The sequence below is a fragment of the Idiotropiscis lumnitzeri genome, chromosome 10 (assembly GCF_059441095.1).
Source record: "Idiotropiscis lumnitzeri isolate Australia: NSW breed Sydney's pygmy pipehorse chromosome 10, RoL_Ilum_1.0, whole genome shotgun sequence".
NCBI lineage: Eukaryota > Metazoa > Chordata > Actinopteri > Syngnathiformes > Syngnathidae > Idiotropiscis > Idiotropiscis lumnitzeri.
This window is the reverse complement of record NC_142400.1, coordinates 8,557,938-8,581,419: the sequence shown is the minus strand read 5'-3', so window position 1 is coordinate 8,581,419 and position 23,482 is coordinate 8,557,938. Positions and strand designations below refer to the sequence as shown.

The window sequence follows — 23,482 nt, the reverse complement described above, 5'->3', positions numbered from 1 at the left end:
ATCATCAAATATAATTTGGGGAAAGAGACAGTTGCCATAATTGTTGATGTGTATTATTGCGGACAAAAGCAGACAGACAATAAAATGCTACAGTTAATAAGGTTTGTCCATCATTTGATTTTTCTTTTTTTCAGAGCCCATTTATATTGCACAATTCAATGTTTTGCAGTATTTACTGGTTACAATGCTGACACGGCACACACTTGTGCACTTATTTGAACGCACGCAGTCGTGTGGTTTGTCAGTCTTATAGGGCCCCTCACTTCTTAAACCTCAGTAAACACAGTTGGAAAAACTACCTTGCAATCTACAAACGCGGGTTGGTTACGTGTGTGTGTTTTTGTGCATGCGTACGCGTGTGTGTGAAGACTCGTGGTCAAGTTTGTGGAAGTTTTTCGGTTAAAAACTCTTTATCACAGTCACCCAGAACAGAAAAAAATACTGTTGGTTACCTGTTTTGGTTCCACGGACTGGTTTTGAAATTTTCTTATAACGCTGTGTTGCAGTAAAAATTTTGCTTGTACAAAGAACCAAGTTTTTAATGACACAATGGAATGACTGTGTTGACTAAGTTTTATTCAGCAAAGTGATGTGTTTTGGTTAACACGCATGTAATTCTCTTTGTTTTATGTTTACTTTTAACACAATTCAACTGACAGCACCAATCAACATTTTGTACACGTCAAAACAAAACAAAATCAGCTGAACGCTTGTATCTCAAGAAACTCAAATCACATCTCTCGTACCTCAAGGAACCACTTTATATGTTTATTGCAGTTTGTTCTCGTATATAATTGACTGCAGTTATTGTTGTGTGTTTCAAATCTTGTTACCTTAAGAAGGGGTCAATATTTTGGAATAGCTCCAGGAACGCTCAGTATGATACCATGCAATTTTACACAGAAATAAACATCACTTTATACAATTATGTCTGTATTAAAACAACATGTCATACCTGACGACCATTTAGGATTATTTAGTGAGCCAAGCAACATGGGATTATATTTCCTAACCGGCCCATTCCCAAACAGAACATGACCCGCTGCTCTTACGTAACAGGCGGTGACGTAACTCGAGTCACGCCGGCTCGGGACTGCGACCGCGAGGGCGCGCTTGGTACCCGATGGGGAGAGGGAGAGAAGGGAGAGACTCGTCCACGGGCCGCCGGTCCGACCAGCCGCACCACCACCGCTCTCCACGTCCTCTGTCCTGCCGCCTCGGGTGGAATTATACACGATTGTTTCCATTACAAGAAAGTGGCCCGGGGCAAGCGGGGGTGGCCGGTCCAAACGATGGCGGTCGCGTTCCGGAACTTGCTGTGACTACAGGAAGTGGTCCGCAAATGGCAGCGGCTGTTTTGAAACGTCTGCGTCGGCCTTGGCGCTTGAACAACAGGTAACGATGCGATTTAGGGCAACTTCGAAATGTTAATTGTTTCACACCTGGAGCGCCAACAAGACTGTCTTTGTGCGCATGCGCAGGCCTGACAGGCGTTAGGAGGGAAAGTGATGGATTATGAGCAATGTGACGCGCCCCTTGCTGACAACTCACTCAAAAGAGGTACATTTATTTTTATAGAGAAAATAAAATATATTTTTTGTGTTTACTCTCCTCACAGTATCCAGCACTCTTATTTCCAGTGGATTATTTGCTCTATGGGGCTTTAATGGGGATTTACCTAATTTAATTAATCTACTTCTAATTGCCGCCACTATCACGTCACAATGATTAGAAACCAGCAAAACTATACAAAACAAAACATTTGGGGGACTCGTTTATTATTTTTCAAAATTGCTCAGTCCTACTTTACGTGTTGTGAAAGTCAAGAACCACACTTCTCATACATTATATATACTGTATGTATATATTAAAAAAATAACAAAAATCACAAACAACCATTCAGAACTATAGTCTTCAATGAATCTAACACGTTTCAGTTTTCTTGGATTGTAGGAGGAAGCAGGAGTAAATGGAGGAAAGACAGAAGGACAGGGGATGAACATGCAAACAGATTCCAAACTCAAAACAGTTGAACTGTGATGCAGACATGCTAACCATTTGGCCACCGTGCTGCCTGGAAAAGCTCATATTCAACATTTTTATTTTGTGCAAAATATTTCACTAGAATGCAATCATGTATTAATCTTGAACCCCTCATAGGGGTGCAAACAGATAAAATAAATCTGCCTTCCACAAATTTCTACAATACTTTTGTGCAAAAGTCCAGATGAATAAATGAAATAAAATTGAAAACTTGTATTTTTATTTTTAAACTTTTCACTTACAAAAGGTTTGTTAAAACCAACAGTTCTCTTATGAATACAGATAAGACTCAATAAAGAAAATTGTAGTGGTGTTTTTTATTGTACTGTATGTTGTGAACATTCATGGGTTAAATGCTTTTGGGCTTGTTCTGCTGATTCCTTCTATTTTATTTTTGAGAACTCCATAGTGGGCTCCATGAAATGCTCAGGTGGTCCTCAGGCAGTAGCTTTCCAAAACTGTATCGCTTGTTTAGCCTCATCTTCATTCGCATCCACTTGGAGCTCTCTTCATCCCACTAACACACCTCATCCCACTCGCTTTGTGTGAGTGGGTTAAAAATGGCAGTAATCTGGAGTAATCCGTGGGGATTAGCCCTCATTTTGCTTCTGCTTTTTGCTCAATGGCTTTCTATTGCTAGCCTTGCTAAAATAAATCTGCACAAATCACCTAAGTGACAGGTTCTTTGATGCTTGCTGAACTGCAGTCTTGTGATTTGATGACTCAACTCAAATTGTTTGTGTGACTTTAGAGCTTCCATTGAATTGTGTAGTCGGGAAGTTTTATAGTCAGATCATGCGTCTCTTCAATGTACATGTGGCGAGTGATGTTCTTCACCCACTCCAAATGAAAAGTGCGATGACGTTGTTGTGATCAAATGAGAGGTTGGGAAGCCGTGTGGTTACTCTTGTGTAACCATAGAAGAAAGGACCTGTGAAAATACATCAAGACACATTTTTTTATTTTTACAGTTAGAAGATCCAGTAGTCTAATCTTAATAGTGCAAGCCCTGTGATGTTGTTTTAATCTGGTGAAAGCAGAGTTTCAGTGTGGTTGTTCAGTATTTCATAATGCTGAGGAGGCTCTTTTTAGCTGACGTCTGATGGTTTTGGTGGCTGTTGTGGGTGCTATTTCATTTGTCGTCTGCAGTGTACTATTCTGCTTGGCTTTTCCTACTTTCTTAATGCTGTTATCAGTTTTCAGATGCGATCCTTGGATGAGTGGTTAAGGTGTTGAATCTGATCGCTCCTTTTACTAACATGTTCTGTTGTCTGATTGATGACTGGACAGTTGAGTGTTCAAATTGAACGCTTGATCAGTGGCTTAAAATATAGATATATCACATTGATTATCAATAATAACATATTAAAAGTGTTTTGATCAAATTTGGTATTTCCTGAAGTGTGTGTCAAACTGGTATCCAATTATGTATTTCAGTTGGAGACCCCTACCCTTAATGTTCCATTCATAAGAAACACGCTGTAATTTTTTGGTACTAATATGACTCAAAAACTTGGAACTGAGACTTCGACTCAGTGTTAAGTGTGTTTTCTCTGTTTTGTGTTTTGGTGACATTTTTTCCAATGCAGCACAAAAGTGTGTGTTTTGTGTGTGTGCAAAGAACATTGCAACATAAATCATAAAAGAACAGAGTGTACATTACAAAGCCAGCTGTGATGTCCTAAATCAAAAACCCTTAACTATCAGGCACAGGCACCCACTGGATACAGTAAAAATGTATCCATAGAGCCCATTAATATATACAATAAATAAGTTACCCCAAAAAGACCCTTTTAAATACTTCAAGCTGCATTGGTTAATAAGATGTACTTTACACATTCAAATATGAGAGAAAATAAAAAAAAAAACATGTTAGCACCTGGGGCGCAATGATATAAAATTGATAGATTGAACACCAATGGTGTAATAGAGGCACACCTAATAAAAATTCTAAATAAAAAATATTAAAAAGTCAACCTCTAATTTGTGTTTTTTTTAATCTATCGAGGTGGGTTCTAGTCCCTATTAACCGCGATAAACTAGGGATTAATGTCATGCTTTTATGTGTTAGGACTTGGTTAGGAAGTGTTAGCATTTGGTTAGGAAGTGTTAGGACCCTGTTAGGAAAGTTTTGCAGTCCCACCGCCGCAAGGGACGGCCATCGCAGCTCGGAACCGGGTCCATATAGTTGTCATTAAAAAAAATGATGCTGATCAACTCGTACCGGAAGGCTGTGTTTCTGTATACAGTAATACCCCGGTTATCGCGGTTAATGGGGACCGAGACCACCCGCGAAAACTGAAAATCCGCGAAGTAGCAGAGCCCCTTAAAAAATGCTTAAAATAACCTATACAGGTATACAGTATACCCCCCTGTATACAGTAGACCATATAGAATACGGGTAGAGAGAGAGAGAGAGAGTGAAATTCATGTTATAACAAAAAAACCCAAATTATTATTAAAACTTATTTTTTTATTCCCCAGCCATTATTTTTGTATTTATTCAATTACTTCTTTTTGTATTTATTTAATTACTTCGACTTTTACCTGCTGGTACGCCGTCCGGTGTGCCCTGTGAAATGTAAGGTGGCATTCTTCATTTATTCATTCATAACTGACAGCCTCGCGCTCCGCTCGTGCCCGGGCGGAAGAGGTGCTCCTCTTCGGCTTAATTGTCACGCACGCCGGACCTGCTCCCCCGAAGCATGTCTCCGTTCGGTTGAACTCGGTTTCATTTCGCCCCGATCGTGCCCCGGGCGGAAGGTGCTCCTCTTCGGCATAATTGCCACGCACGCCGGCCGGCCTCCTCCGGAGCTCTCGTACGGTCCCGAACGGAGCAAAATGTCGCCCCGCTCGTGCCCGGGCGGAAGGTGCTCCTCTTCGGCTTAACTGCCACGCACGCCGGCTGGAGCTCTGGTACGGTCCGAACCGCGCGAGACGTCGCCCCCGATCGTGCCCGGGGGAAAGTTCCCATGCATCGCTTCTTTCAAGTTGTATTATACCTTATATTACTGCTGCACACTCACGTCAACATACTACCTAAAAAAAATTACAATCAAGGGCTAATTTAACACTGACACAAACATGAAGCCGATAGCAGCCGACTACTTTCAAGTTCATGATCCTGTAAAGCCCCCACTGGGCAAAAAATCTTTAAAAATGTGACAAAAGCAAATGTCTTCACAAACACCTTCAAAGGTCTAAAGCCATGAGTGATGCAATAAATAAAAGAATGAGCCAACTAACCCCATCTATGAAGTGGATTTTTATATGAAATCAAAATGAGACTTACCCCCATGACACGCGATAGGCCTTCTGCCATCAAGCATCATAAATTTTAACCGAGCAAGCCGACTTAATCTAGCAAACTTTACTATTTTCACTCGTTAATGACTAAAAAAACAAAAAAAACACTCAGACGTTAGGGGCGACAATTACGCTGAACGAAGAAACGCACGTAGTTTTGCCACATTTCTGCAACACTTCTCAAACACAACTCGCGTTCAAGAGCGGCGGTTTATTTGTATTTGTCTATTAGCTATTTTCAACACTTTAAATTGGCTAAAATTATGTAAAAATTACAGAGGGGTGACGGATCTTTAGTATCGATTTGTGAAAGCAAATTAATTTGACCATATTTGGACATACAAGGTTTCCGCCGGACGACGCTCACCATTAAAACAACTTGGAGAATTTACAGTGTTGAAATGTTTAGTAAACAAACTTGTGTGTTTGTCTTTCTCAGGAGCTGTGTCCAAGAAGACTCATTTGAGTAAGTGCTGCTTCATGTGTGTGCGTTGATGTGGATGTGTGTGTGGTAAAGACATTGCTGGTGCTTGTGCTAGATATTTTTGCATGCAATGTGGTTAACGTCCTACGTAGCGAAGGTATCAATTGCACCTGCTTAGAAATTCACTGAAAATAACGACATCGACGCACACTGCGGCGTCGTTGGAGTTGAGCCATTAGCGACAGTGTGTGTGCGTGGGCTGCACCTGTGCTGCGATCCCCCCGACACGCACGCACGCAGACTCATCAGCAGACTTGCTTAACACAGTGATAGCATCTCCAGTGCGTACCAACTTTTTAAGTTGAACATACTCTGCCACAACACACCTGGATGTGTTCTGAAAGACGAGATGCTGCATGCACTGTAGTATCCGTCACCACACGACTGCGTCAGGTGGGGCAATGGTAAAAAAAAAAAATAGAAAAAAAGATCATTTTATTTATATCGGGCGACTTCTGTGCAGCTGCAAAATGAATAATTTGGGAATTGTGTTCAGAAATGAGCTGTGGTGTTATTGTGCATATCATCCAGGTGTTTATCATGCTTCCGTCTTTATAAATCCACCAAATTATGTGTACAATGAAAATGGGGGGATACTTTCCAAACCCACCTGCCGTAAGTGAAAATCTCATCGAAAACTTTTTGCTCAAGTAACAAAATCTTTCATATGAATTATTGGTTTATTTGCCTTTTCTAACTTCCAAGACCAAAACATTGATTTCTAATTAAATCTGACATTGTACATTGTTATACAGATTCATTTACTGCTTGTATTTGGTAAAAAAGAAAAAAAAATACATAGAAAGATGACCTTCAAAGAAAGAATCGCCTATTCGGAAGATTATGGGACAAAAAAAGTCGTTTAGAAATCATTCATCACTACATTTATTACATTTAATTACAATTGTAATTACAGACAGTACAAAGAACACGATTTTCAAAAACATGAAAAATACTTTGAAAGACCTTAATTATACAAGTGGGAAAATATTGTAGTTTTTTAACCTGGATTTAAAAGCATTTACACTTTATTGGTATGTTTTAAATCTTCATTGTTATTATTTAGCCTGGTACCTGCAAATTTGGGCACCGTATTATACACAAGTACAGAAGGGTAAATTTTGGGTGTTATTGCTATTCACAAGATTTTACTTTTACAATACAATTTTATGAGTGGTGTGTTGGCATTTTAGTGCAATATTATTCCTAATTGTTGAATTTATATATTTTAGTAGGTTTTACAAGCGATGTTCCACCAACACGTCTGTGCAGGGCCGCAGACTATTTTTAGAAAGTGTCCCCCCCCCAAACATCAATCTGAGTGAAACCGCAAAGAACAAAAGCATTCGTAAGTGTGAGCAAGCTAAAGATCAGCAACAACCAAGCTTTGGGGGAAAAAAGTCCCTTTTTGAAACGATTTGAGGGACAGTCCCATTTCTTTATCTATCTTTGCTCTCTCTCACGGCCAAGGAAGGTGCCCCACACACTTACACGCACACGCACACGCCCTTGCAAACGATATGCGCTGAGGCCGCAACATGTACGCAATCTGTCTCACTCAGTAGCTGGAAGAGGTGGAGCACGTCAGAAGAATTCAGGAGAGGAAAAGTGAGTTTGTGAAAGTGGGACAAACGTCTGTGACAAGTGAAGGAGTGAAGATGATGCGAGGTAGGCATCCAATTCTTTTGTAGTTTGCGTGTGTGAAATTCAAAAGATTTGATTAAATGTTCAGTACAGTGGGTGAACACTTGACTGCTGATTGGATACAGAAGGTTCATTAAGGATCCAGAATGGCCTTGGAGCAGTTTTGAAAAGGCCTTCTCTTTATCTTGTCAAATTACACCACACCTGTTTTTAGCTATTCGTTTGAAACGCATTGTAATCTACTCTTAATTCTTAATTGATTTATGGACTGTCACATATTGTTTCCAATATCCAGCTCTAGTTCAAGACTTTTCTTTTCATTCAGGTTGTCTTTCTTTATCACGGTATTTTGTCGGGGACATTTTCATTTTTATCAAGTCCTCCAAGGGCCATACTACGTTAATGCAGCAATTTTTATTATTTATTATGACCTCTGAGATTTGTTTTTGCATGGCACGCCACTTCAAATACTCTTGATCGTAAATTTCCAACCTACTATCTCAGTTTTTTTTTAATTAACTGTGTATCCACCAGGCCCTTGTATTGTATGTACAGTATTGAGAGCAAGTGTCTTAATTATTTTGAATTCACATCCTCGTTGTCAAGGCTACGCAACATTATTGTGTTAGCCTCACAGCTTAAATATGGCCAAATCTAGTTGAGATAGTATCCATCCGTTTTCAATAGCGGGCTCGTCCTCATTAGTGTCTAACATCACAATAATACCCACTTAACGTATTTTTATTGGTGCAAATTGCCTTTCATCCGTTTCTAGACACCTAATTAGGTACATCCACGCAACAGCGGCTCCAAAACAAAAGTCGCATCAGAAGTAATTTCACCGTCCAAGTAATTGTTTAAAATGTTCTAAAATGATTGTGGTCATGGCGTTGGACTGTACTGCATCATATTGAGAACTGTTTCAAATATTTTGACTCTTGTGTAGCTAAATGAGCTACGCTGAATATTCGAATCGTCTCTCAGTATGATGCTACTCCGCTCTAACGTCGACAACCACAAAAACATTGTTAAATGAGTAACTCGATGACAGCGTCAATGAAAAGTGAGCAGTTTGCTAGCTCATTTGTGCCGTATGTTTTGTCCGGTGAGATTGTTGTTAACACTAAGGGGAGACAAAAGGCAGCCAAGAGAAAATGAATTGCAAATTCGATGCGACATTTGGGGGATTCCTGCGTTGCGTTTGTCTGAAAGGGTTTCCTCTCTTGCGCTACAGCGTCTTTATCAAAGTGTTCACTACAAAGTGCGCAGGCTGGCAGGTGACAGATTTCTTCCAAAAATATGGCACATAATAAACAAGAGGGGAGCTGATTCATATGTGCTTGTGAATGTCAAAACAAATAGATCCGTCACTTCAAAGTTGCGTGTTTGAGATCATATCGGATACGATCGTATCTTGAACAGCGTGATGCTGGGAGGTTTTATCACATTAAATAAAACAGAAAAGAGAACTTTTTTTTTTTTTGTCATTGCAGTGTACAACAAATTTGTCAAATTGTTTTTATCATTGGAACTTATACAACGAAAGCTTTTTTTTCCATTTTAAATTATTTTTATTTTGCACAAGACATTTGCCCTTTAAATGTCATTTGTGCAAAATAAAGAAGAAAAAGACAACTAGTGCATAAAAAAGTTTTCTTGTGGCTCATGTCTTGTCCTGTTTGTTAGATCTTTTGTTTTGACCTGTGCTCGTTGTCTTCCAATCAGCTACCCCAGCCACTTACGTCTTGTTCAGCTGTTTCTCGTAGTCGAGCCAATTTGTATATTTTTTGTATTTAGTTCCCTGCCTCCTTTCATTGTTTCGTAGTCCCTGTCAGTGATCATGTCTTCATGTCCTAGTGAGTTTTGTGTTATTGTTAGTTCTTTCTTTGAACTAATTTAGCTTATTCAATTTTTGTTGATGTTGTTTTACATTTTTTAAATTAAATACATTTCCAGAGCTCTCCTGCCTTGCTTTACTTCTTCCCTCTACCCTGGTCCACATCCCAACTCTTGCCGTAAGAGGATGAAGTCAAATGAAATTGCGCAACCCTTCCATTCGTATGGCATGTAATGGCCGCAAAATGTTTTGTTTTTTTCACATTAGAGTCCTGAGTTTTTCTATTGACTATTGAGGTGTGGACAATTAATACAAAAATAAAAGCATTACATTATAGTTGATCTTACCCTTTTTTTTTTTTCCATTTTAGCGCTATTTTTCTAAACAATCATACAACCCATTCAGAATTAATAGGTTCAGACAAAAATGTATATTTGGTTGAAATTACTTAAAAACTTTAAAATTATTTAAGAACTCAAAACAATTGATTAAAAAAGATCTTTAATTTTTTTATTGATTATACTGTTCTATGTATATTATTTAATAAAACGATTGTTTCAGATCGCTGCTATTAACCTGCAAAAAAAAAAATGTCTCCTAAAAATGTTCTATTTGCTCCTGAAAGAAAAGGAAAAAGAGATATTTCGAGCCCTACGTGCATTATCTGTAGTACATATGTTGACCATGTTTGTGCGTGGGTGCGTTTCTTTTTCCTTTTTTAAAATACTCTTACCAAAGACAACTTCCGTCACAGGAAAGTTGAGGTTTTTTTGTCCATTTACAGTGCGTAGCACAGACTGCTGACAGGTAATTTTTGTCTGAAGCAGATAATTTTCGCCCACCCAACCCGATCCACCCCCCCGATGCATGCAAGCGCACACACGCAAACCCCAGAGAGTTGTGCAAAAGTTGTGAGCGTGATATAATCTAGATTTCAGTTCCTTCCTTTTGTTTATATTCTATTAAGAAACTCTCCGACTTCAGGAACAAACAATGCAGAATAAGAAAATCCAATAAATTCTTACATTGACTCTAAAATACTGAGACAAAATGCTCGTCTCAACAAGAATGCGTACACATCCCTAAACAAGACTTCGAATATGTGACACACACGCGCACCATACGCAAATAGAGCAGTGTCTGTTTTTTTCGCATCAAACGACCAAAATAAAAATGTGCAGTTTCGAGTAAATCGTTGTCTCTTCAAAGCTTTCTTATTCAGTCCAAAGAACACATTCTTGTCACAGGTGGTACCGGAAAGCACAAATGGGTCCTATTGGGTTTTAATTGAGATGATGCAATGTTTTAACATTCATCAGTTTCTGTGCAAAATCAAATCTACCCTTGTATGCAAAGTTGCTGGAAGACTATTCGTGCGGGCCGTCCTTGCAAATGTGTGAACAGTGAAAGGTTGTGGGTCACGGTGGATTTCCTGTTGTTTTGAGGTTGACAATCACAACTGAAATTATGAAATTATGACGCCCATCGAGACCGCTCATCCTTCTCTTGGCTCATCCTGCGTCGCCCAACATGTATTGTCACCCCTCTGCAATTTTGACCACAGTGTATTACAAAGAGATGAAAGACCGATTTGGTTGTATTCTACCTGGAGAAGGTGTTTACGCTACATCGTTTGTCTGCACCGCCTCAAAAGGTAGTGTGTTTTACTGCCCCTTCACGACCAAGGACAACAAAAAGACAGATTATTTCATGTTTTCTAACATTATCTTGTGGTCCGAGGTGTGTTAAGAAGGAATTTGTCTGAAATGGGCGGGCCGGATGACATTTAACATGAAACGTGTTCAATATTTACGACCCAAAACACTCATGTGGGGAATGCAGACGATTCCTTAATCATTATTTTGTCAATCGTGTCATGTAATGGAATGCAGCCAATCAAGAAGTGACCTGACTGAGGAACAAGAACGCAGCTGTAAATAAAAATGTGTCCTACCGGTGTTACTGGGATAATAACACTCGGCACTATCTTAATTGGAGAACTTCTATCTCTACCAGTACACTATAAAGTTCACTTTTTCACCTTTTCAGTTTGGGATTTTTACAAAAAAAAAAAAAAAAAAAATCCCAAAACCTGCAATGTAGCGTATTACACCAGCCATGGACAAACTACAGCCCGGGGGCCACATGCGGCCCGTTGAACGCTTTAATCCGGCCCGCCGAACGTGAAATGTTTTATTTTCTAAATACTGTGCTTTTTCAAAGACATATATATATTTGTCATGCTTTTGTTCACTTGTATATAAAATTATTATCCCCCCCCGATGAGGTGAGGTTACCAAAAATTTCCATCTGCTTCTGGTCCGGCCCCTCTGTCAAATTTCAGAACCCATTGTGGCCCGACAATCAAAAAGTTTGCCCACCCCTGTTTTACACATTAGTTGCTGTGACTACTTATTATTCAATTTTTTTCCTTTCTTATAGTGGTTGGCCATACTTCACTAACCACTGACACCTTCTTCTTTAGCATGCTAACAACCGCCTTTAGCTTGCTAATAAAGATGTTTAGCATTTTCATTAGTCAGGGCAACTAATGTGTGATATTGCTAGTTTAGCAGGTGGCTTACGCCATGACAAGAATTTACCATTTGGAGCACCAAATACACAACATCCGGCGACGATTCTACCTTTTCTCCACAATTCCACAAGGACTAGGTCACAGGACTAGCCAAACCATGAAAATGGGTGTCCGAAAATCCTTAACAACAAAACACGCAACCAACAAATGCGCAAACTAATTATGAAAATAATAAACTTTTGTGTGAATGTTGCATTAAATATTTTCATAAATTTTGCTGGGCACTCGGACCAATTTAAAAACAAAACAAAAAAAAAGGATGATCATGAAAAGGTTCTTCGTCATGATCTGGTTGCAGGATGCCCTATGTTGGTCCCTTTGGGTGATAAGTATGGCATCAGGAAAGAAGGGCACACACTGACACACTAACACGTAGACAACCTGACACAGTTTGGCACAGAAGACAAATCAACATAGACGCTTGGCTTCTTTTTGCATTCACCGGAGGAGGAATGATGTCAATCAGAACAGATTCGAAAAAAAAAAGTGGTTATTTAGTGACAGTCAAGGCAGCATGCTTTGTTTCCTGTTATATCAACAGAGAAGAGAATAACTTATCCTTTGCTAATCAATTATTCAATTATTTTGTATGTGTTAAAGAAACAGAAATGACCCTGACGTAAAAGAGTTAATTGAGGTCAGGTGCTTTCAGGGGCTTAGGGAGGATGGCCATTACTGGCAAATATGGCGCGAGGGAGCATTACTGGCAGCCATGTCCTTGATGAGCGAGACAGAGAAGGATTCGTCTGAGAAAGACACGACTTGAGAACCCAGTCAACCACTTGAAAAGACTTTGAGGTTTCACACTTGTCACCTCTCTCCATTTGTACAAATTCCACCTCTTTGAAAGACAGCCGCCTCAATTTTATGGCATTTTCTTCATTTTGGTCATTATTAGTGATAGTGTGATGGAAACTAGTTTCTCACTTGATGTTCAGGGGGAAGTACATTGCCCACTCTGAGTGGGAATACAACTTTGAACTTTGGAACAAACAAACCCGCTCATAATGTCACAATAATACCAGAACATCCGTATTAGCTCTTTAGTTTGACATTTTATGTATTTTATTTGCTAACTGTCTGAAGGAAAAAATAAATTTGGGTGGTTTACCTAAAAAAAAAAAGCTAAACAAGCTTTTTATCGTTTTTAATTAATTTTATATATTTTTCATAAAATGTAATGAAATGCCGTTGAATTTGATGTCCTGTTGCTGCTTAAAGAATGTTGACAAAAACATTTTGTGTTTGTTTAGCTCAGATTGAAGTTATCCCTTGCAAGATCTGCGGTGATAAGTCCTCTGGAGTGCATTATGGAGTCATTACATGTGAAGGCTGCAAGGTGAGAAAAACAAATATACAGAACAAAAAATGGGCATTTTAATTGCTTGTATAAAATAACGGTCTCCGAAGTGCCTGCTGGCCATCAAATATGAAAGGAAATAAATCTTGGCTGCCTATTTCTAAAAAAAAATGTGCACGAGAGAGCACCGCTGAATCTACTGATTTATGCAGTGTAAAAAAATTTCATTGACATAATATTAACTCGCACCAAATTTGTCCTACGACTTGGCTATCCAGACGGGCGAAGATTCTCCATTTCCAAACAACGGCAAATATCGACGGGGAACTTGTTGGTGTGGCGCCGTGGCCATTCTATGCATCACCTGCACAGATCTGTACACTAATTGACAATCATCATTTCTGATTTTAATTTCAAATTTTATATTTTTGGGGGCAGTTCCTTTTTTTTTTAGTTATTTCAATGAAAACCCAACATTATTTTGGGGAAATCCATTTTGGAACTCTTCCACACTCCGAATGCACCATAGGTAGACAAAAGTCTTTTTAGAAAGAGTGGCACATGTAAAACACTGATTATAACCCAGATTTAAGGAAATGATGCTTACATCTGCTGCCAAACTCTTCATGCTTCAGGGATTTTTCCGACGTAGCCAGCTGCCCACAGCGTCCTACTCCTGTTCCAGGCAGAGTAACTGTACCATCGACCGGTCCAGCCGCAATCGCTGTCAACACTGCCGTCTGCAGAAGTGCTTGGCCCAGGGCATGAGTAGAGACGGTGAGCTGCCCACTTCCTTTGAATTTACAGAGAATTCTTTCACAGACCTGCTATAGATCACAAAGTTTTAAAATTGTATTTTATTTTATTTTAATCACAGTATATAGCACAGGCAAGTCTGATTTTAGTTATGCACCTTCAGTAAAGTACCACGCAGCGGCACTGAGCTGTACTTGATATATGTATTCGCTGAATGTATATAAAATAATGTTGCCGTGTGTAAAAGTAGCAGTTATACGATGTTTTATAATTACCAAAACATCTCTGGTACTTTTCTTAGCTCATCTATGGCGTTTCGCATTATGTGCTAGCCTTAAGCTAGAGGCCTTTACTTATTGCACAATTTGGTGTAACATTTTGCTGCTAAAACATACCATGTTTGGGTTTGAAACGTATAAAATAAACAGTTGTTCACTAAATGAATGAATGAATGTAATATTACGGCCCCCTTCAGCTGTGAAGTTTGGTCGGATGTCGAAACGCCAACGGGACTCTCTCATCGCTGAGGTGGAGCGACACCGACAGCAGCAGCAGCAACAGCTCCAAGGGGATACCCAATCAGGCTTGTCCTACCACACCAAAGAGCGCCAAGACTACTCCCCGCAGCTCCATCAGCCCATGACATCATCCTACACCTACTCCGGCGAATCTGAGCCGCTATCCTTCGCTTCTGATGTTCACCCCTACCTTCTGTACACCACCAACCAGCCACAAGTGTCGGATATGATCTACAGAAGCTCCGGCGTCTCGCCCTCAGCCAGACCCCACACGAGGGTAGACACAAGTGGACACGGTGATAAATATTTTTTTCTGTATCTGTGCAGTATGTGATGGGGGAATTACTGTATTAAAATTTCTAGTGGGCATTATTGTTCACCATTTTTAAAATTGCCTTCCGGGATACATTTTGGGCACATATACTCACTCCATATTCGAACCGCTCCACAAAATAGCAAGATCACCAGATAGTGGATAGGGAGTGATTTTGAACACATTGTCTTAATCATCTCCATTCTCTCATCCCCACATTAGGATTGGAATCCAGACAGTCCTCACATGACTCGATGGCGATTCATCCCTATAATCCACCCCAGGATCCTCGTGGGCCCTATTGTTACTCTCTACGCAATATAGGTGAACTAAAAGAACAGCTAGTGAGAATGTTCTCCAGGCCAGGGGTTAAACCTCTCAACTATATTTTGTTGTTTTGGTGTTATTCACACACAACTGTGAATATAACGTTGTAGTGTGGCCGAGCGGTCTAAACGGAGGCGTGGGTTCAAGTCCCATCACTACCAGTTCTTCAATTTCCTATTAAGGATCAACTGTCTTTCCAGTTTTCAGGCTCACTCTGCTCCAACACAATTGATTTCAATGATGTAATCTGGATTGTTATCGATCTTCTGCAAACATTGCTGATTATCTGATCATTTGAGTCAGAAGTGTTGCAGCAGAGAGAGATGGAAAAGACCTCAAACAGGATTGAGGATCCCTGAAGTTTCTAATGGAAAGCTATGTACAGTTGCGATTTTACGCAAGCAAGAAAAAAAAGAAGGCAAACGACAATAACTGGTTAGAAAGAAAATACACTTGAAAAACAAAATGATAAATATTTCAAATTAAACAAAGGGTTAATAAAATCAGGCGTCCCTGAAATTATGGCTTCATGATCTGCAAATACAACTTCACGTTTGCTCAACAAGCCGTTTGTGGTGCTGCAGCCCATTTGCTCAAAATTATTGGATGCCTTGTTTCAAAATGCCAAATGAAAATGGTAACAACTTTGAATTTTAGAATGGTTTGGCATAATTTTAGTTTGTTGTGCGTTTTTCTTTTGGCTTTTAAACATCTCATTTACACATTACTTCCACTGGCTATACGCGTTATTGCACTCGCACTACTCATGGAGAACGGTATTGTCAGTTATATTTCTGATGTCTCACCACTACAGCCCACAAAAGTGACAATCACTTCTCAAGGTGATATTGTCCGCCCTCTGATTGCTTTTCCCATTTGCTTAGATGAGCTGTGTGACAGCATCGTGCGCTCCAACAAAGACACCTGCCAGTACCGAGCGGAGGAGCTGCAGGCGCTCAAGTGGAAAATGTTTAGCAGGGAGGAGATCCAAGCCTACCAGAGCAAAGTAACTACCACTCACTGCCTACCCTGTTGTGTTCATGTGAGGGGCTCTCTTAAAGTTGGCACAGCCTTTCAAAGCGCAAGAGGCCACGGCTACTGTTCTGTTTGATCAAACAAACAGGAAACTGCAAAAAACATCCATTTCAGATTGTTCCCCTCCTCTTCTTCCTCTCTCGGTTGCTTAAAATTAGAATAACACTTAACACCACCAATGCCCACCTATTAACATAGGTAAAAAAAAAAAGTGGGTCACCATCGTGGCGCTGGACCGCTTGTTGCGTTATCGGGCCAATTCAGGTTAATGGACGGTGACTAAAAGAACATAAATGGCCACTCTAATTCACCATTCACACCAGAGCAAAAGCTTGCATAAATTGTGACCCATTTATGGAAATTTTTCTTTTTTTGCGAAATCCTAACACAATACTCCCTACCTTACTAACTTCAACTGCTACCTCCTACGTTTCTATAGCACATACCTACACAGGACAAAGTACAATCAATACTTAACTGACTAACTAGCTAGCTAGCTAGCTAGCCACCGGTTGAGGAGCTAAAATCAAACTAGCAGTTTTTTTCTTTAGGGACCTGGATTTGATACCTCTGATAACTAACACATTAAAAATGTCTAATGTTTACCAACCTACATATTTAAGTTACTAACTGTGGAGATGCATCATAACAAAGCTGCGTTCTACTACATACCTAACAGTGGCGGGCCCTGCATTTCACCCGTAGGCCTTCAGTGAAGTCCTACTTAGTCCTACTTGAATAAATCCCCCTCATCATACCATCATTTATGACACCACGGGAGGACAAATAGTATAAAGAAACACACTTACACAGCATTGAGTGAGTGTTGGACGACCTAGCTTCTCTTGAAAGGTCCGTCTTGAAAATGGCCTCGCAAGTGTATCGTCAATTAATCCACACTTTCCCTCCTTCGGCCATTGTGGTTTAAAAAAGCAAGAATATATTTCATCTTTTCGAACGGTCGCCAGTTACGACCGCCTGTGTTGGTTCCGGTTCCGCATAGCGCTGACCCCTCACGAGTGAGCATCCAATCACATTGACTTTGATAGAATTGATTCCCGCACGATTGTATCTGGCCGCCTCGGGAAGAAATAGTGCGTGCGACTGATATTGTGAAACCTGCCTGGCAACACGAGCTAGCGGAATTCTGATTGGATAAAAACTCTTACCACGTTTGTCCTTAACTAACTCACAGTAAATTACTGGTAAGTAACCTACTCTGGTCGTTATGCTTCCAATAAAGTGACATGCTGGTATTGTATTTTTTATTTATTTTTTAGAAAGATACATCCTTTTGTTTGGGCATCATTTCACTGAGTTCATTATGAATGAACATTTTTTACTACAATGCACTCAACTATGGAGGAAACAACAGGTGTCAAATCCCGGTCCTAGAAGGTCGTTATTTGGCATGTTTTCCATTTCTCCCTGTAGCAACACATATGATCAGGACTGTGATCAGGCTCCCTCAACGCTTTCTGATGAGCTGATCATTTGAATCAGGTGTGTTGCAGCAGGGAGGGATGAAAACATTCAGGAAAGCAGTCCTTAGGGATCGTAGTATTTTCCTTAATTTTCCTGAAAAAAAAAATCAAACTCAGCGTTGGTATTACGGCCATGGCTTGGACTTAATATTAATCAGCTGTTGACTTCAGTCAGTGGATGAGATGTGGCAGTACTGCGCCATCCGGCTGACCGATGCAGTGCAGTACGTGGTGGAGTTTGCAAAACACATCCCCGGATTCCGTCTGCTTAGTCAGAACGACCAGATCGCCCTTCTCAAGACTGGTGAGTTCACTTTCCCTTCACGTCACTATACGTCTGAATACAACTCTGAGGCTTCCTTTTGCTTCAGGTTCTATGGAGGTTGTTCTGGTGCGGATGAGTCGCTTCTTCAACACAGAGAACAACACCGTCTTCTTTGATGGTAAATTTGCAGGAACTGAAGTCTTCAAGTCTTTGGGTGAGGCCATCTTACACACGAATGCACCTGGGAAATTTTTGGACTACTCAATGACACGTTCTCGCTTTTTTTCTTGCAGCATGTGGTGATTTAATAACGGCGGTGTTCGACTTTGCTCACAGCGTGTGCGTTTTAAAGCTCACCGATCAGCAGGTGGCTCTCTTCAGCGCTCTGGTCTTGATCAATGCAGGTAGAATCACTCACTCATCCAATTTTGTATTTATCTCTGGCTTTAATACTACTGGACACTTCATTAGGTACAAAGTAATAATTCAAATGCAAAAATCGTCAAGCGCCATTTAGACAGACTGCAATCAATCCCTCTTAATTTAATATATATATATATATATATATATATATATATAAGCCTACCAACCGATTTGATGCAGTATATTTTCCAAAATTACAGCATTTGCGAGTTTAAAATTGCCTTCGACTAAATTGCAAGGTCAATTTTAATTTGATTCATTGTTTAACTGTAGTTAAGATTAAGTGTTAGTTTATGACATTGTACAAATAGTTCTAGTACTCATCTGTTAATATTTTTTAGTCATAAAGCAAGATACTCAAACATTTTAGTGTCATTTTACAGTTTACATATGATCCCAATTTAAGTAAAATTGTCTGAGAAGTATCACTTTCACAATCTTATTTTTAATTAGCTGTAGTTTGCCTGGTGCCACAAAGACCACATGCGAGCATTCCTCAATTGAATTTTATTATGAGCTGTAGGGGCTATTGCTAGTTATGGTCCCATGTTGCCACCGTGTGGTTGTTTTTTGACATTGAAAATTTGATACATGGCTCGCAATGAACCAGCCCCAACACTGGGCTGACTTGATAGGACTTTATTTATTTCTATGCAGATCGTCCATGTCTGGAAGACAGAGGCAGGGTGCAGCGAGTGCAAAGAAGCATGGAGTTAGGTCTCACACACATTCTACGCAGAGACAACCGGGACAGTCTTATGCACAAGGTTCATATACAGCAAAATATGAGATGGGTGAGTATGCATACTTGGTATTTTTATTAACATATTTATTTTTGCAGCTGTACCAGCGGATGTCTGTGTTGCGTTCACTGTGTAGTCTACACATGGAGAAGCTCCGCTGGTTCAGTCAGCGCTACCCGCTCACCGCCCACTCTCTTTTCCCGCCGCTCTACAAGGAGTTGTTTGCCTCGGAGGCAGAAGTGATGCTGCTGCCAGGAGCCACTCACTGATGATACCCAAGACCACACACACACATAATGAGATCCAATACGATCACTGTCTCAAGAACTATGCAAATACAGTTTATCTTGCTCAGGGTACTACTCTCTGGACCGGTCGACAGAATAAAATTTTTGGCTTTTTAATAGTCAATTAGAAAAGCTAAAACGGAAGCAATTTCCGCTGACAGCCCAGGCTAAACTTAGCTCCTCCCTGACAGCTCAGTCAGGATGTATCACTCAAACATTCTACACCAGGTGCTGCTTTCCTATTAGCCAGGGCTTTCAAACCATCTAAAAGCATCTTAGAGCATTACAAAAACAGCAAACAATGATGCAAACAGGTGAATTTGTGACAAGCAAACCAATAACTCTCTGTGAAATTGAAGATTGTTCACTGTATTTTACAGTTCATATCAAGATAAAGTGAAGTTGAGAAATTGCGAAACCCGAGGCAGACAACAGTCGTCCCTCCTCCATGTGTCTGTGCTTTCGGTATGTGCTGCTGTTTTGGTTAGCAACATATTTCTAATGGGCTCAGCAGTTACGTATTTTCAGATATGTTCACGCGTAATTGCATCTGAATATCACTAATTACCTTTACCCTACCCTTTTGTTTTCTGGTGAGGAAGTTTCCATTTTAATCAAGACATGTCCATGAAAAGGATGGCAAGTATTTGAGGAATTTGGGATCTAAAATACATTGCAATCCAAACGTATTGTAGCAAGCTACACATACAGATTTTTTTTAGGCAACAAAAGAAAAAAAATTGATAACTCATTAATGCGCCAACAAAATAAAAATTAAATATATAATGAGTAAATTAAAGTTAAGTTTTTGCTCCCATAATGCTTTGCAAAACATTTGATCATTTTATGAAACTTTGCCCTGAACATTTCAACATTGAAAACAATTTTCAGACCCCGACCGATTTTTGGGGAGTGGCCGAGGGCGTCGTCTGTGTCGTGTATGCCTGGTCAAAAAAAAATATTACCTCTCAAACTCAACAAAATCCGAGCACTTTTATCATTTTGCTCAAAGCAAAACAAACTTGATAGGTATTGGATCTCATATGTTTGTCTGGTTGTATATTTTTTTGACAGAATCTATTTTTATATTATGGCACAATAACAGTCGCCATAGCTTGAAATAAACATATCACATAGATAACTTCTTTTATTTTGATATCTGAACTATTTTGAATTATTCAAGAATACTTCTATGTACTGTGTGTTATAAAACTGTCAGGTTGCAGTGTTATGTGATCCACTGAAACCTTTGTTTTCCTCTCGGTAGGGCTTTGAGTGTCTTGACTGTATACTTTTTGCTTTCCCCGTATAGAACTTGCATCTCATTTGTGCAGCATATGGGTGCTCAGATTGTTGTGAAGTACGATTATTATTGCATATATGTCAAACGAACTTGAACTGAATGTTTATTATATTGACAACAAAGCTTTTGGCATTAATTGTAGAATATTACAGCATGCTGATCAAATGCGTCAAGGTTAAAGTCTTTTAGCATGAGGTGAGTAATATGCTGACAATGCAAGTGCAAGGAAATGTGTCAACTACTTCTCTATTTTGGAGGTTTCGATGTGAAAATGTTGGAAATATTGATACAAGGATAGCTCGATGCCCTGACCGCCCTTGAAGTATTCAAAACTGGACGACCATGCGGCATTTGTTGGCATAACTCTGTCACAGACTTTGCATTGAATGTGTCAAAATCTGACCTGTAATTGATCTCTGCTAATGTTGCCATGTAGACAAAACAAGGCCGCCACACCAATTGAAAGTGAGATTACAAAAACAGTCTTATGAGTCAGTATGACGTGCTTAAGACTGACGCATCACGCAGCTGCTTGTTATCTGCAATAAGCATTTTTTTAAACAAATGATTGTGCCGTTACTTTGGCAACTAATGCAGTTTCGCACAGAGGAATAATTTAATGGGCTTCAGTGATTTACTTTTTCGTGCTCGATCTGTGAACATGTTGCCTTTTAAAATTCTTTTTAAAATGAACAATGCAAATAAATACAAACAAGAATGTGGAGCAACTTTTTGCCATGTGAAGCAATGTACTCAGCTGCACTGGCAAATGTTTGTGTGTGTGTATATGAATATTGTGTATAGTGCATATAAAAAGTCTACACAACCCTCTTCAAATTTAGTTTCTGGGAGCTCAAGATAAAACATTTTGAAAAAAATCGTTCCAAAATTCATTTGTTGAAAAGAAATCGTTCCAAAATTAATTTGACCTACAGGGATAACTCAATTCCTTCAAAAAATTATAATTCTGTGAAGGAGTGAAAATAGTGTAGTTGCAGAAGTGTGCACACCTGGATAACGGGAATATTTTTACAATTAACCACTCACATTTATACTAATTAAATAGTCAAGCACACACCCCTCATTTTAAATCCCTCATTATCCACAAATGGTGTTCAGATGTTCTTGTAGGCTTTCTAACATTTTTAATTAATTTTGCACTATAGCAGAAGCCTGAAGGTTTTGTGCTGATTGTGCATACTGTATGGTGTGTTTGTTGATTCATCGGCTTGGCGCTTTTTCAATCTTACTGCTGAAGTCTCACATTTTTCATCATGTCTATTTTGTTAGTTGTGTTTTATTTTGTAATCAACCGACTCTTACAACATTTTTTAAAGTTTCAGTCCACAGTGTGGAGCACCACTTGAAGCTATTCTCTTTTGTTTCTTTAAAACATTGCGAGTGGGAGGGATCGTGCAGAGGTCACATTTATTATTTCCCAAGAAGAATCTGGGAGGCCACAGTAACCTTGGGCTCAGGATAAGAAGGAATTTAAAAGCCTCAAAACGTCTTACATCAGGTTAAATATAGTGGGGATAAGAAGCCTGCACACCCCATTTCAAGTACCCGTTTTTTTGTGATAGAAAAAAATAGACTTAAGATAAAGCATCGCAAAACTTCCACCGATAATTTTACCTACAAGTGAATAAAAATGAACAATTTGAGAGGGGCTTAGTTAACATAAACAACAGACACTGGTTGCACAAGTGTGCACATGCTTCTGTTTTTTCTGAAAAAAAAAAAAAAGGAAACAATGAATACAGAAGAAAATCAGACTGCAAAACAGACACATGACAAAAAATAAAGTACATTTAGTAGTACAGGTTATTGGTCTAGTTTAAAAATAATTGACTCAACCTGGTGTCATTTTTTTACAGTCAATGCAGAGTGAGACAGGGCTATTGACATAATGGTCATAACAGTCCACTTACGTGGAAGAGACTCATCTTGGTCATGATACATGTTTATCTTTAGAATACTGTATAAAGTTGAGTCACAGGTTAACAGTTCACAACATTTTTCTGAAGACAATTCTATGTATATGTAGTGAGGCATTTGACTCCATGTAGACTGTCAATCGAGAAGAAGCATGTGGCGTTGAAAGATACTGTCGAGAAATGTGCTCTCACATTGGGGGGAATGGAAAAACAAAATGTATTAGAATAGGAGGCACAAAGTAGCCTTTAAAAGTATTTAAAAAAAATTCTTAATTACCATAATTTCTCTCACAAGAATATCAAGTCATCTCATGTAAAGTATGTCTGTGGTACACAGTACACCACAGGTGTCAAACTCAAGGCCAGGGGGCCAGATCTGGCCTGCCACATCATTTTATGTGGCCGAAGGCAAATCATGCACGACTTCATGTTTCTTGCTAAAATACCAACATTGCAAATTGTCATCAATTTTAAAAACGTTAAAATATTGCAAGCATTTTTTCTTTGTCACCAATCCCACTTTTAAAATGAATTGAATGGCAGTTAAACAAAATTTTCCTGGACTCTGATTTAAAAAAACTAATTATCCATCAGTTTGTTGTGCATAAGTAATAATAATATGATGATAATTTAAATGGGTTCACTGTCATAATGGCCCTCCGAGTGAAACCAAAGCTTTGACGTGGCCCGTGAGAAAAAGAGTTTGACACCCCTGCAGTACAATTTTGCAATGCCTTGCTCAAGGACACATTGGCAGACACAGAAACTGGCGTCTACTGTCAAGTAGAAAATGGCCCCAATCTACATACCTTATCTTGAGATGTAGCTGCCATGTAAAAGCTACAGTGAAGCCGCATAATTCACGCCTATTCAAACAATGG

The 23,482-nt window shown here is 39.4% G+C and overlaps 1 protein-coding gene across 6 annotated transcripts; it reads left to right on the top strand.

The window, feature by feature from the left end:
- Positions 1-1,094: 1,094 nt before the first annotated feature.
- rorc (RAR-related orphan receptor C) lies at positions 1,095-21,952 on the top strand. Of its 6 annotated transcripts, XM_088306549.1 has the most exons (13): positions 1,095-1,395; positions 1,482-1,560; positions 5,789-5,815; positions 13,164-13,249; positions 13,846-13,987; positions 14,442-14,780; positions 15,020-15,121; positions 16,009-16,130; positions 17,815-17,947; positions 18,015-18,122; positions 18,202-18,312; positions 18,989-19,098; positions 19,173-21,951. In XM_088306549.1, exons 2-13 carry the CDS (start codon positions 1,509-1,511, stop codon positions 19,341-19,343), a joined length of 1,503 nt encoding a protein of 500 aa, XP_088162675.1. In that variant the 5' UTR covers positions 1,095-1,395; positions 1,482-1,508; the 3' UTR covers positions 19,344-21,951. The 6 variants fall into 6 exon arrangements, with proteins under 6 accessions (XP_088162675.1, XP_088162677.1, XP_088162678.1 ...); XM_088306551.1 differs by lacking the exon at positions 1,482-1,560 and having other exon boundaries at positions 1,096-1,395; XM_088306552.1 differs by lacking the exon at positions 1,095-1,395 and having other exon boundaries at positions 1,479-1,560; positions 13,169-13,249.
- Positions 21,953-23,482: the final 1,530 nt, after the last annotated feature.